At 43.2% G+C, this 13,282-nt stretch overlaps 1 protein-coding gene across 2 annotated transcripts in view; it reads left to right on the top strand.

Annotated features, from left to right (window-relative positions):
* ADAMTS19 (ADAM metallopeptidase with thrombospondin type 1 motif 19) overlaps positions 1–13,170 on the top strand; it is a 124,717-nt gene extending 111,547 nt beyond the window's left edge. For both annotated transcript variants that reach the window (XM_083403658.1, XM_083403657.1), the window contains exons 22-23: positions 9,317–9,494; positions 11,442–13,170. In XM_083403658.1, the coding sequence (XP_083259784.1) occupies positions 9,317–9,494; positions 11,442–11,593 (330 nt within the window). In that variant the 3' untranslated portion in view covers positions 11,594–13,170. The remainder of the gene's footprint in view (positions 1–9,316; positions 9,495–11,441) is intronic.
* Positions 13,171–13,282: the final 112 nt, after the last annotated feature.

Genomic DNA, 13,282 nt, shown 5'->3' with positions numbered 1-13,282 from the left:
AGTTCCCCCTTTGCAGCAGTCCTGTACTTTTAGTGTGTGCCAGATCCCCGAGGCTAGTGTCAAAGGAGAATGCTGAGCATAAGAGACTAAATGCATCCTGACACTTTACAGTTGCCTAGGGAGTCGCATTGAACAAGCCGTGTGGTCTAGAGAGAGCCATTAGTGTAAGGAACTCTGAAAACAAAGCTGTCAGTAACAAGAGGATTGCTGAAGTTTAAATTGCTCCTTTGTTTCCCTACCTTAGTAAAGGAGGAAGGGGGTCAACAAGTGAAATTCCCTGCAAAAAATAAAACGAGAGAGCAGATGCATTTTCTTATTCCCTAATCGAAGAATTCTTAGGTAATTACATTACAGCGACCTCTATCTCACACAACTAAGAGCCGCGAAGGCAAAAAATTAGGGAAATAGGAAATATGGCTCGTTTATCATAATTATTACTTAGGTTCTTGAGGTTTTAGAAACACGTGGTCTCACACACATATATGCTGCCACAAAGTGTGTTCTCCTTCAGGGAGAGCACGTGTTGCGGTGGGTTGCCGGGTAAGTTCTCCAAGATGGCCTGGGGCAGTGATTGGATTGCTGAGTTGCTGGGGGGAAAGTTATGTTGCAGTTTTGGTGGGAGGGGTAAAAGGTTTAAATACTCTGCACGCAGCCTTGTACTTTCTCTTTTGCTGCGTGCAACGGATCACCCGCCCACCTGCCCTAGAGTAAGGGGTTGTTGCGTTGACCTTGCTATGCCTGTCATGGGGTCGTCTGCCTTTGAGCAGGGGCCTGGTAGGAATTTTTCCACCTGGCAAATTGGCTGGCTGGGTGGTTTTTGCCTACTGCGTAGCAAATCGTCACAACTTGTAAGGTTGTGGTTAGGCATTGGTTATAAATCTGGTGGAGGAGGGGTTAGGATAGGCTGTGCCTGCCCCTCCATGGTTGCTGCGGAAAGGGAATTCCGTTAAAGGAATCCTGGGGCTTGCCATCTTTTCGTCCAATCCCTGGAATGGGACTAGGGCCGGCAAGCCTTCGGGGAGCAGGCGGGTGAGAGTTGAGGGTCTGTGACTCAGCTCCAATTCTTCCCCAACTTGTTTTCCCACACTGGCTTTCGGTGGTGCCCGGAAGTCAGTTCTGTCCCCAGGCGGGGGGACAGATAGTCTTAACCAATGCCTAAACAACCACTTACGGCTTGTATTTTAATAAAGTTGTGGCCAAAATCATGCCAAAAATCTTAAACAAAAATTACGTGTCTGTTGTGAGTTATTTTGGGGGGTGGATTTGGGACCTCGACACGCAATTTCTAGGAGAGCGTAGCTCAACTTGGGCGAAATTTGTGATTGCCTGTCCCTCCTTGTTTCTTGTAGACTATACCGTTATCTGTTAATTGTTTCCTGCAAATAATCTCAAAGCAATTTCACAATACAATGAAAGCATATATAAAAACTATTTCAAATCCAGTACTGGGATAAAAAAGGTCCACTTAGAAGGCTTGTGGAAAGAGGAAAGTCCTCAACAGGTGCTGAAAAGACAATTGAGATGGCGCCCTATCAGATCTGTAACCTGGGGTGTGTTTGGATATGAGTACAGTGCAGCTGCAAACCAGTAGCTTGATGTTGACATCACAAGATGTGACTAGTCCTGGGAAAGAATGTATCAGGCAGTTCTTATCAGAACGGTTCACAGGGATTTATTCTGTGTGTAATATGAGACCTTCCTGTTGCACATGCGAAGGAAGTCTTACTGAGTTGCTTGGTGGAGACTGAGCTGAACGGACATGATTTTGTACAGATGTAAAGACAGAAATAAATCGTAGATGATATAGACTTTCTGACTTTCTCCTGCTGGTATGCAAGGAGCAAAGGGGGTGTGCATCTTCCACGCTGGGGGATGTCGCCTATCAAGATCTCCCTGGTCTTGCGGGGATGCCAGCCAGGGCAGATCACCGGTAAACAAGCCCCGGGAACCTGCGAGGGGGGCCAGCCTTTCCCGAGGGAGCTAGTTTTCCAACAGGGTGGCCCTATAGGAAAGGCCTGGTTCCAACTGAAACTGTTCTTAACCTGAGGTACCACTATAGCTAATGGGGCCTCCCACTGCCGCCACCGCGCAATTTCTGTTCTCATCCTGAGGTACTATTTCTGGGTTAGCAGAGTCTGTAACCTAAAGCGTCTGTAACCTGAGGTACCACTGTATATCTCACCATTGCCTGTGATGGCAGTGCCATTGGCATTAATACAGTTTCCCTCCAGGTAAGCTCTCCATCAATTCCCTTAACCACCAAATGACCCGGATGCAGCCTCATTTCAGGCTGTGCAACTTTTCTAGAAATGGAGGTGCTGCAACTCACCATGAGTGCCTCCCTCGTTCTCTTAGAATGGCAATGGCGCCCACCGGAGAGATTCTGGAACTGAGTTCTGGCTGGGGGAAAAGCCCTGATGGGGGGCAGAAATGACAGTAGTGAGATGACATTTTTAAGTGCTTATAAACTGAATCCCTCCCACTACAGTGCTGCAAAAAGTAAGTGTCCAGTTTTGACACCCCTGCCCCTATTTACAGTCCACAAATGGAGACTGAATATTCAGGGGCCGTTTTAGTATAGCTCTAGTATCAAGCAGGTTTTTTTCTTTTTAAAACCTTTTAAAAAATCGAGCTTAATCTTACTTAAGTTTCAAGTCTAGGCCTCTTCTTTCAGGGTGTCTAGAGGCTAGCCAATATAGTATACCTTTCATTTTCCCAACAAGCCTGTCATTCCTTAAAATTGACGCTGACACCAATGATTGAACTCTGGAGTCCTGATCTAACTGGGAATGATTGTATAATCAGTATAGACATGTTTCCAGTCAAGCAGAAAGTTCTTTTCTAAGTGAGTGCCGTTCATGTCAATTTGAAGACATGTCTGATGATACAGTTCAAACAAATTTATCCTAAATTGGATATTTTCCGTGGAAAAATAAGATGTTCTTCATTTTGTATTTTCCCATCCTTTGAGACATAATCGTCTACCTTTTCTCCCTTATAGATATTTATTGTTTGAACTCATCTGTCTTTTAAACAACTTAATTATTTTTTAAAAAATCTAGAAGAAAATGTGATTTCTTCTACTAAAACCTGCCAAGATAAACATTTTGGGTAGGCCGGCTAGCTATTTGCTATGACGTCTTATGAATAAATGAGCTATTATCAGTTTGGGGGTTGGTAGCAAGTTACAAGCTTAAAAGAAGGCAGCTGCTTATGCATTCAAAAGTGCTCCAGTCTTGTTTGGAATCTGGTTGGCCACTGTGAGAACAGGATGCTGGACTAGATTGGCAGGGCCGGATTAGGTTTGATGAGGCCCTAAGCTACTGAAGGTAATGGGGCCCTTTATACAGAGTGAGTACTTTAAAAGAGGCCCCGTGGATACAGAGTACACATGTCCCATGGGGCCTCTTTTAAAAGACTCACCCTGTCTATCCAGCTGCAGTGGCGTAGCGTGGGTTGTCAGCACCCGGGGCAAGGCAAGTAATTTGCGCTGTCCCTCCCCCAGATAGTCCCTCGCTCTCTCTCCGCACCACACCTCACGCCTGGCACCCTCCCCTCCACAGTGGGCGGCGACCCGGCGACTCGGATCAGATTCGCACAGCCAGCACTGCAGTGAGAGAGAGTGAGTGAGCCAGGTAGGGGCAGAGAGCTGCGAGTGCGAGTGCCCCCCCCCCGATGTTGCGCCCGGTGCGGCCGGCCCCCCCTGCACCCCCCACGCTACGCCACTGTCCAACTGTCCTTTGTCAACAACAAATTGTCACTGTTTTTTGTGTTGAATATATGCTATATGGTAATTTATGGACCTAATAGGTATCTAAAGCCATTTGCGCATAACAAAATATGTATTTTATCAAAGTAATGAACTGAGATACAATTAAGAAGAAATATATTAATAGTGAAATAATTATGTCCCCACTGTGGAAGGACGTGTGGATCCAGAATTGGCCTCCACAGTCACTTACGGACTCACGGTTAAAACCTTGTTTATGGAAGACAATCTTACTCGGCTATGAGCGATTGCCAAAGAAGAAGAAGAATTCCAATGTCCTGACCAGCAGTCTGCACAATACCATCTAAAGCAAATTACTCCCCTCCCAGTGAATCCAGGGAACTCTACAGTGGATGCTCAGGTTGCGAACGTGATCCATCTGCGCATGTGCGGGTTGCGATTCAGGACTTCTGCGCATGCACAAAGCTTGATTTAGCGCTTCTGCACATGTGTGACCGCTGAAACCTGGAAGTAACCCGTTCTGGTACTTCCAGGTTTCGGTGGTCCGCAACCCGAAAAAACGCAACCTGAAGCGTCTGTAACCCGAGGTATGACTGTATTTTGTTATGAGTGCTAGGAATGGTAGACCTGCGAGGGGTGGACTTCAGTTCCCAGGCTTCTTTGGGGGGAGCCATTCGCTTTAAATGCCCTTTAAATGTATGGTAAGGATGCACTGACACAAAGTCATAACTCCTAACTATTGCCTCATAACTATGACCTACCGTCATACCCAGCAGTCTCAATGCTCTTCCTTGGGCTGGATCATGAGAAAAGCTAATGGAAGGGGCTAGTATTAGCTGGAATTTCCCATTCCATCCAGTGCCAGCCCCCTGACCCCCTGAAAAAATTCTCCCAGGCTTCAGTGACCCTTCTTACTGTGGTGGGCTTCTGTCTGGGGGAGTTCTGAGGGGGAATCTCCAAAAACCAAGTGGCGGCTCCGATCATGAAGTACGGAAGCCTGTTGTATCAAGGCTTTGCCACAAGTTGCCGCTGAGGATGTTTCTCAAGAGGCTGATCAGAACAAGATATAGTGTCCCATCTTGAAGCAATGAAACAGCTGGTAGGATGCGTTCAAAGAGGCATCTAGCTGCTACAATGGACCTATATTCAGAAACGAGCCTGCTGTTAAAAGCTAATCTTAGTGGTGAAGTATTTGCAAGGAAGGCTTACTTCATTTGGCGAGCCTGTGACATCAGATTTCTGAGAAATTATATTTCTGAACGGAATTTGAGAGAATTAGAAACAGCTTGAAAAAGAAAATTCAGTTCCAAGTGTAAGCATAGTAAGTTGGAAGTTAAGTCGAGTGGAATCTAGTGGGATTTTTGCATTAAAAAAATATTTTCAGAGGCTATAGACAATCACAATGAGTACAAAGGTTGCTATAAGAGACCCTTAAAGCATGTAAATTCAAGGAGATATTATATAGGTGTGAAAAGTGGTTTCACGGAATGTTGTGAAGCAATATCAGTTCCTGGTTAGTTTATAATAAAACCAACATTGCAAGTCGTGGTGCAACTTAAGGAGACTAGGAGGAAATTGGAATGCAATATAGGCAAGCATCTTAAAATAAAGTTAATATTCTACAGTTTTTAAAAAAATCAGTTTAAGAGAAAAGCAAAGGCTCCTATAAATTCATTCATGTTTGAGAAACATGGAAAGTATTAGTCAAGATTGTGTGACATGTAAGCAATAATCGTGTTGAATCATTGTGCTTCTTTTATGCCCCCAGCTAGATTCCCCCCGACCCCCTGTTTATCCTTGCAGCAGCCCTATGAGATACAGTAGGCAAAAAGAGACTGGTTCACAATTATCTGCAGTTATCTACAGATTACTTGAAACTATTGTCAACAAAAGCTGGTTTGATGTGTATGGAATCGGGGGCAGAGAAGGGAAACATGGTTTTAACAATGAGTCTGTAAGTGACTGTGGAGGCCAATTCTGGACCCACACGTCCTTCCACAGTGGGGACATTGCTTTCCGGGCGGAAGTTGATCAGTGTGGATTTGCCAAGCATGCCTTCCTCTTGGCACGTTTCTCCCTTGTGTCCCGAGTTCGAGTGTCTTCAAAGCCCATGACACCTTTGGTAAAAGATGTTCTCCAATTGGAGCACTCGCAGGCCAGTGTTTCCCAGTTGTTGGTGTTTATACTACATTTTTAAAGATTTGCCTTGAGACAATCTTTAAACCTCTTTTGTTCACCACCAGCATTATGCTTTCCATTTTTTAAGTTCGGAATAGAGTAGTTGCTTTGGAAGATGATAATCAGGCATCTGCATAACATGACCAGTCCAACGAAGTTGATGTTGAAGAATCATTGCCTCAACACTGGTGATCTTTGCTTCATCCAGTACACTGATATTAGTTCTCCTGTCTTCCCAAGTGACATATAAGATTTTTCGGAGACACCGTTGATGGAATCTTTACAGAAGTTGGAGATGGCGTTTGTAAGTGGTCCATGTTTCACAAGCATACAGTAAAGTTGGTAGTACGATAGCTTTGTAAACAAGCATTTTGGTTTCCCTGCGAACGTCCCAGTCCTCAAACAATCTGCACTTCAATCGGGAGAAAGCCGCATTCACAGAGCTCAGGTGATGCTGGATTTCGGCATCAATGTTGACCCTTGTGGAAAGATAACTGCCTAGGTAGAAGAAGTGATCAACATTTTCCATCGTTACACCGTTGAGTTGGATTTGTGGCGCTGCAGAGGGGTTATTTTGTACTTGTTGGTGCAGCACTTTGGTTTTTTGCATGTTGAGGGACAGGCCAAGCTTTCCGTAAGATTCTGCGAAGATATTTAGGATAGTTTGGAGGTCATCCTCTGAGCGTGCACACACGACGTTGTCATCAGCATACTGAAGCTCTATGACGGAAGTTACGGTCGCCTTACTCTTTGCTTTCAGCCTGCTCAGATTGAAGAGCTTTCCATCTGTTCGATATACGATTTCTACCCCAGTGGGGAGTTTCCCTTTGACAAAGCGTAGGATCATGGCAATGAAAATAATGAATAGAGCTGGGGCAATAACGCAACCCTGTTTAACACCTGATCCCACTGTGAATGGTTCACTTTGATAGCCATTGTTATCTGTGATTGTTGCTGTCATATTATATGATATTTACAAATTTATCTGGGCAGCCAATTTTCAGAAGGACAGTCCACAGGGCATTATGATTTACAGTGTCGAAAGCCTTACTCAGGTTGATAAACACCATATACAGGGGTTGGTATGAACTAGCTCAGCCTTCTCACTGAAATACGTGTTCTCTACGTGAAGGGATGGGGTTTATTTTTAAAGGTGGGGTAACGTTTTGTGATCTGTACTTGAAGGGAACTCCAAAAGGGGAAGGAAGATTGGTAGATGGATGGATGTACACATTTTGGCACTGAGTTAAAAAATTAGAAAGATATATTTCGGCAATAAGTCCAGAGAGTTGTTAGCAATACAGTATGTGGGAGACACTCACTCTGCAGCCCACAGAAATTCTTCCCTCTCCCCCTTATCGTCACAATCTGCTCTGCAGTGGATTACAGTCTTTTAGCAGCAAGGCAACATCCTGCCTGCTGTCCAGCCTTTGAACATAGAGTACAGAAGCCTGGACAAACTCAAAATATATATTTAAAATCCTGTTTTATAGGCGGGTTGGGGCCAGCAAGCATACCACCACGTCAGGCGTCGTCTTCTTTTTAAAGCCATCCTTTGTCAGGCCAGTCAGTAACCTCGTAGTTTTCATTTAAGATGCTGGTCTGGTTTGTGTTCAGGAGGCCTTTGGTCGGATCCAGCAACGCCATTCTTGTCTTCGTTTGTCTTCTGTGTAATAACTCTAGAACAAGTGATTTCTGCATTGCAACCTGAGTAATCATTTGTTCTTGGAAGAAGTTGTCCAAGTCTGTGTTGTTAACACTGTTACAGATTGGCACTTCCAATTGCAGATTTTTATCACGCTCGGCAGTGATTGCCTATTATCTTGGCTGAGGTTCAGAGTTTAAATGCTGCTCTCTGCCAGTGACAATTTTTCCCTTAATTTACTTCGTACTGAGGCCAGCTGGAAGTGGCTTGTAGCATTACAGCACCTTCCTCAGCCGTTGGTCTAGGGATTCAGCTTCAAAATATATGTCTCTCGCAGGCAGAGGAAAGGGAGAATTTAGGGTGAGAGTTGCGGGTGCCAAGTCGAAAGATAATTTGATATAGTGTTTACAGTTCAGTTACTTAAATTATGTGGAAGAGAGACTCAAAATAGATCACCGCTGCTTTTGCAGGAAAAAATACCACCCATCATTCTTTCCTTAATGGCTTTCAAGTACCTTCATCCAGAAATCATTTTTGTACAGTCTTTGACAAGAACGTTCTGCTTGAGTTGCTGCTGGAACAATTTAACAGTACCTTTAGGGCCACATTCAAAGTGCAGAGATTAACAGCAAAGTGTTGCTTCCACAAAGAAAATCTGGCTGCCTATCAGAACATTTTGTTTATGCTTAATAGTTTTTGTCCAGGAATTCTTGTTAATCAGCTACAGGCAGAAGCAACACATATCATGTGTGCGTACAATAATACCTTTTTGCCAGTGGTTAAGCCTGAAAATGAATTGATTTACTAAGATCACTTTGTGTTCTATCCACAAAGTCTGTGTTTGTCTAGCTTTCTAGCTGCTATGTGCGTGGAAGAAAAGACATTTCTGGTTCCCTTAGTTCAAGTACCAGTGGCCGCCACACACTAGAGCGCACAGAGATTCTGACCTTCCAGAAACGCTATCAAAGCCACCCATTTGCAGCTATATTGGCTTGGTTGCAACCAGCAGACAATGAATGGAGGACAAGCAACAATATTATTTTCTGATATGAACCTCATGCATTCCTCATTACCTTCTCTTCCTCTGATGAGTTCATAGGGAAGAGATTGGAAGCGCCCACTTTCTGGTTTAAATTAACCAGCGTTCATCTGATTGATTTAAACTATGGTTTATTGAAAGAAGCCAGGATCGTAAACCATGATCGGATCCTGTATTCTTTCAATAAAAGTAATGATTTGATCAAAGTTTGGCCTTTTTAGAGCTAACAGACTGCAACTGGATAAAAATAGGAAGTCTCCTGTCCTTGAGTATTTTATTCAAGCCACACAATACTGTATATAAGGACAATGCTTTTTTAGAGCTCTTTCCAGCTGTTCATTCCAGGTGAGCTTCAGCTGCCTGGGAACTTTACACTCTCAGCTTTAACTGCTAGACAGGTCTTTATCAGAGATATAGAAGAAACTAAACCAGCCTCCTGCCAAAGAAAGAATATAGTATCTGGGGAGATGGATGGACAAATAAACCATATCCAGTGCTATTTCATATATCAGAATAGATCCTTAAGGGTTCTGGGAATGCAATTTACATCCCTTGAAAACACCTGTTTGGGAGAAAAATATGCTCCATGTAAGACGGTGCAAAATGAAACTATACTTTCTCGTTGTTTTAAATTCAGACATTGAGTCTATCATAACACCAGGCTTGGATAAGATTTTGTTCCATGGGCAACAGTGCTTACATGTTTCTCTTACCTTCCTTGCAGTGCTCCATTACCTGTGGCAAAGGAATGCAGTCCCGAGTCATCCAGTGCATGCACAAGATCACGGGAAGACACGGCAACGAGTGCTTCTCCTCTGAAAAGCCTGCAGCATATAGACCTTGCCACCTGCAGCCCTGCAACGAAAAAATTAATGTGAACACAATTACATCTCCTAGGTTAGGTAAGCGGCTGCAAGGTCATATGGGGGGGGGGGTGACTATTCTTTGTCTTGTCACATTCATATGCATGTCATGTTTCCCCAACTCTCCCAATATCAAAATCATGGTGCCGCTGCTCATCCTGTGGGTGGGGAACATTAATAATAGTAGTAGTAGTAGTAGTAGTAGTAGTAGTAGTAGTAGTAGTAATAATAATAATAATAATAATAATAATAAATGTATTTATATCCCGTCCTCCCCAGCCGAAGCTGAGCTCATTGAAATACCTTCTAAAATCAATTCATTAGAGCTGTGTTCCAGATCCTCATGATCTGGAACCCAGAGGACCCCAGAGGACCATCTATGTGAGTTGTTGGAGCCATTTGGGGGTTGCCTAGGACCCAGGCAGGGAGTCTGCACATCATGGGGCTTCAGTGGGAGATAAAGCTAAAGGTACCCCTGCCCATACGGGCCAGTCTTGACAGACTCTAGGGTTGTGCGCCCATCTCACTCAAGAGGCCGGGGGCCAGCGCTGTCTGGAGACACTTCCGGGTCACGTGGCCAGCGTGACATCGCTGCTCTGGCAAGCCAGAGCTGCACACGGAAATGCCGTTTACCTTCCCGCTAGTAAGCGGTGCCTATTTATCTACTTGCACCCAGGGGTGCTTTTGAACTGCTATCAGTGGGAGATAGTTCTATATAAATAATGTGCTATCTTTTAATATGTAAGGGTCCCTTTGTGTTAGGATGTAGCTGGCATCTGGTTTTCCACTGTGAGAAGAGGATATTGGACTAGACGGGTCTTTAGCAGGGCTGGGCAATATATCGCCCAACAAACACAGGTTTGAAGTCCATATCGTGATATGGGTTTCGTAATTTTTGGCCTGGCAATATATTGCGAATCAGTGTATGTGTGTGATGCAAAATTCACAATGTGGGAAAACCCATGAAGCCAGCCCATGTCTCTACATAGCTCCATCCTTATTTCAGACATGGTGATATATCAGTGCATCACAATGTTTAGCTCATGGGTAGGCAAACTAAGGCCCGGGGGCCGGATCCGGCCCAATCACCTTCTAAATCCGGCCCACAGACGGTCCAGGAATAGCATGTTTTTACATGAGTATACTGTATCCTTTTATTTAAAATGCATCTCTGGGTTATTTGTGGGACATAGGAATTCGTTCTTTTTTCTTTTCTTTTTTCAAAATATAGTCCGGCCCCTCACAAGGTCTGAGAGACAGTGGAGCGGCCCCCTGCTGAAAAAGATTGCTGACCCCTGTAATTAGCTGGTGATAATATCACAATGTTAAAAAACCACATATCACCTAGTCTTTCGTCTGATTCAGCCCTGTTCTTATGCTCCTGTGTTAAATGGTGCTTAAAGGTAAAGGGATCCCTGACCGTTAGGTCCGGTCACGGACGACTCTGGGGTTGCGGCACTCATCTTGCTTTACTGGCTGAGGGAGCCGGCATACACCTTCCAGGTCATGTGGTCAGCATGACTAAGCCGCTTCTGGCGAACCAGAGCAGCGCACGGAAACACCGTTTACCTTTCCGCCAGAGTGGTACCTATTTATCTACTTGCACTTTGAAGTGCTTTCGAACTGCTAGGTTGGCAGGAGCAGGGACTGAGCAACGGGAGCTCACCCCGTCGCGGGGATTCAAACCGCCAACCTTCTGATCGGCAAGTCCTAGGCTCTGTGGTTTAACCCACGGCGCTACCCTAGTAAATTGCATCCTTTATCTCTAAGTTTCGAAGCGTTTTTCGCCCCTTTGCTTCTATAAGACCACCTTGTTAGGTGCATTTCATTCCTAAGTCGCTTTGTTGTTGTTGTTTTGCTGCCTGCACGTAAGAGGCTTCCTGCGCTATGCATCCACCATACGTTTCACACCTTAGAATTGCAGTTCAGAGCCGTCGACATATACACCTGCATTGATGCCCCTTTTGGTTTTGTGTCGTTTCGCAGCTGCCTTAACGTTCAAGTGCCTTGGAGACCAGTGGCCTGTATACTGCAGAGTGATACGAGAAAAGAACCTCTGTCAAGACATGAGGTGGTACCAGCGTTGCTGTGAGACATGCAGAGACTTTTATGCTCAGAAAATTCAGCAAAGGAGTTGACCTCTAGCAGGCAGACCGGCTGCGTAGCTCTCAGCTCTTCACAGCCACACTATTTATAAACACACACAAGAGCACGCTTTTTCAGACCAAATATTATCAGATTACATATAATTTAATCAAATTAATTTATTTTTGCCTGCCAATACATTTTTATTTTTTATTTTGGTTAAACAGCTTTTTTTTTTTTTTTTTGGTTTTATGCTCAGAGTTTCCATAATTAATTTTATATGAATTATTTTGGATACATTTATCAGATTTTTTAAAAATTACTATTTTAAATGTTTATATTCAGTAGGCCAATATGTCTTTTTCCCCCCACCCCCAACCTCCAAAAAACAAATAATGAGCATGATACTGTGCATTGTTTAGTGTGCTAGGCCTGCTAGGCTTGCAGTTAATGGGACTTAAACACACTTAATTGTCCACAACATTGTGCAAAGTAATAAGTCATCATATTACCCTGATTTTTTTGATTTTATTTTAGGTTAATAGTTTTGCTGTGTATGGAAATGAGATCCGCTTTATTTTATTGTAATTTTTTTTTATGCTTTGTGTCAGATTGACTTCAGAAATTTTTGCAACAGGTTCTGGGGGTGAGTTGATCTAACAGTATTGAACAGGTTATATTGCAGAATGTATTGAGAAATCAATTCTTGTTTTATTAAGGGCTGAATCAGACTTTCCAAACTGTCCCAATATTTATTTGCATGTGACATTGGACCCAGAACAACTATTGACACAGCTACAGCTTCCCAGTATTAATTTTCATAATCACAGCAGCCCATTTTCAACCAACTTAATCGTAAGAATCAATTCCACAAAGTTGTAGGCAGATTCCTTTAAGCGGGCATGGGAAATCTACGGTCTCCCAGATATAGCAGACCTATTGCTCCTATTATCCCTGAATTTTTTGTGGTGCTAACCTGGGGCTGATGGAGTCTTACAACACCTGGAGGATCGTGGGTTCTTGATTCCTACCACAGATCACTAGCGGCTCAGCGTGACACCTCATGTTTCTCCATGCCCTTAAAAACATACTGTAAGAAATGATCTACTGTAACTTAGAAACTTTTATAAACAAAAATAGACAAAATGACAAAGTAGGGATTTTAATCATGTGTATGAACATATACTTGAACACAAGTATTGAATCAATTAAACACTGTAAAGATTAACACTGAATCTCGGTTGCACTGTTTGATGTAGTGTAGAGAAACATCGTTCTAGAGTTTGTAACATCCTATGAAAGAAATCTGTACTGTTTTTAAACTTGTCATTTGATCTCAAGGGTTTTCAGCGAAAGATCCACGCCTAGCTCTTGGTGCTCATGTGGTTTGCGCATGGAGAGAAACCTAATGTTTAATTGGGCTAAATTTTCAGGTTGTTTTTTAAAAAAAGTTTTAGAAGATAATTTTGTGATAAGCTTCTTTGTGTTTTTTTAAAAAGATTTTTTATAAAGATAGTTTTGCAATTTTGTGAAACGTGAACAAGGCAACTTACATTTTCCTTATGAGAAAATTTTGTATGTGAGTCACGTGATTTTTACATCTTCAATAAATATATATGTATATAAACTCCATTTATATATATCTTCCCTCCTCCCAAACCTTATAATGTTGGTTGATTTCTGTTGAAAATAAAAAATGAAATGGAGAAAAACAAATACCCCTCTAGCACAGGGGGATTAGC

Source organism: Podarcis tiliguerta (genome assembly GCF_965153285.1).
Source record: "Podarcis tiliguerta genome assembly, chromosome: 11".
Classification (NCBI taxonomy): Eukaryota; Metazoa; Chordata; class Lepidosauria; order Squamata; family Lacertidae; genus Podarcis; species Podarcis tiliguerta.
Note: the sequence above shows the minus strand (reverse complement) of the source record. Positions and strands in the feature narration are given on the sequence as shown.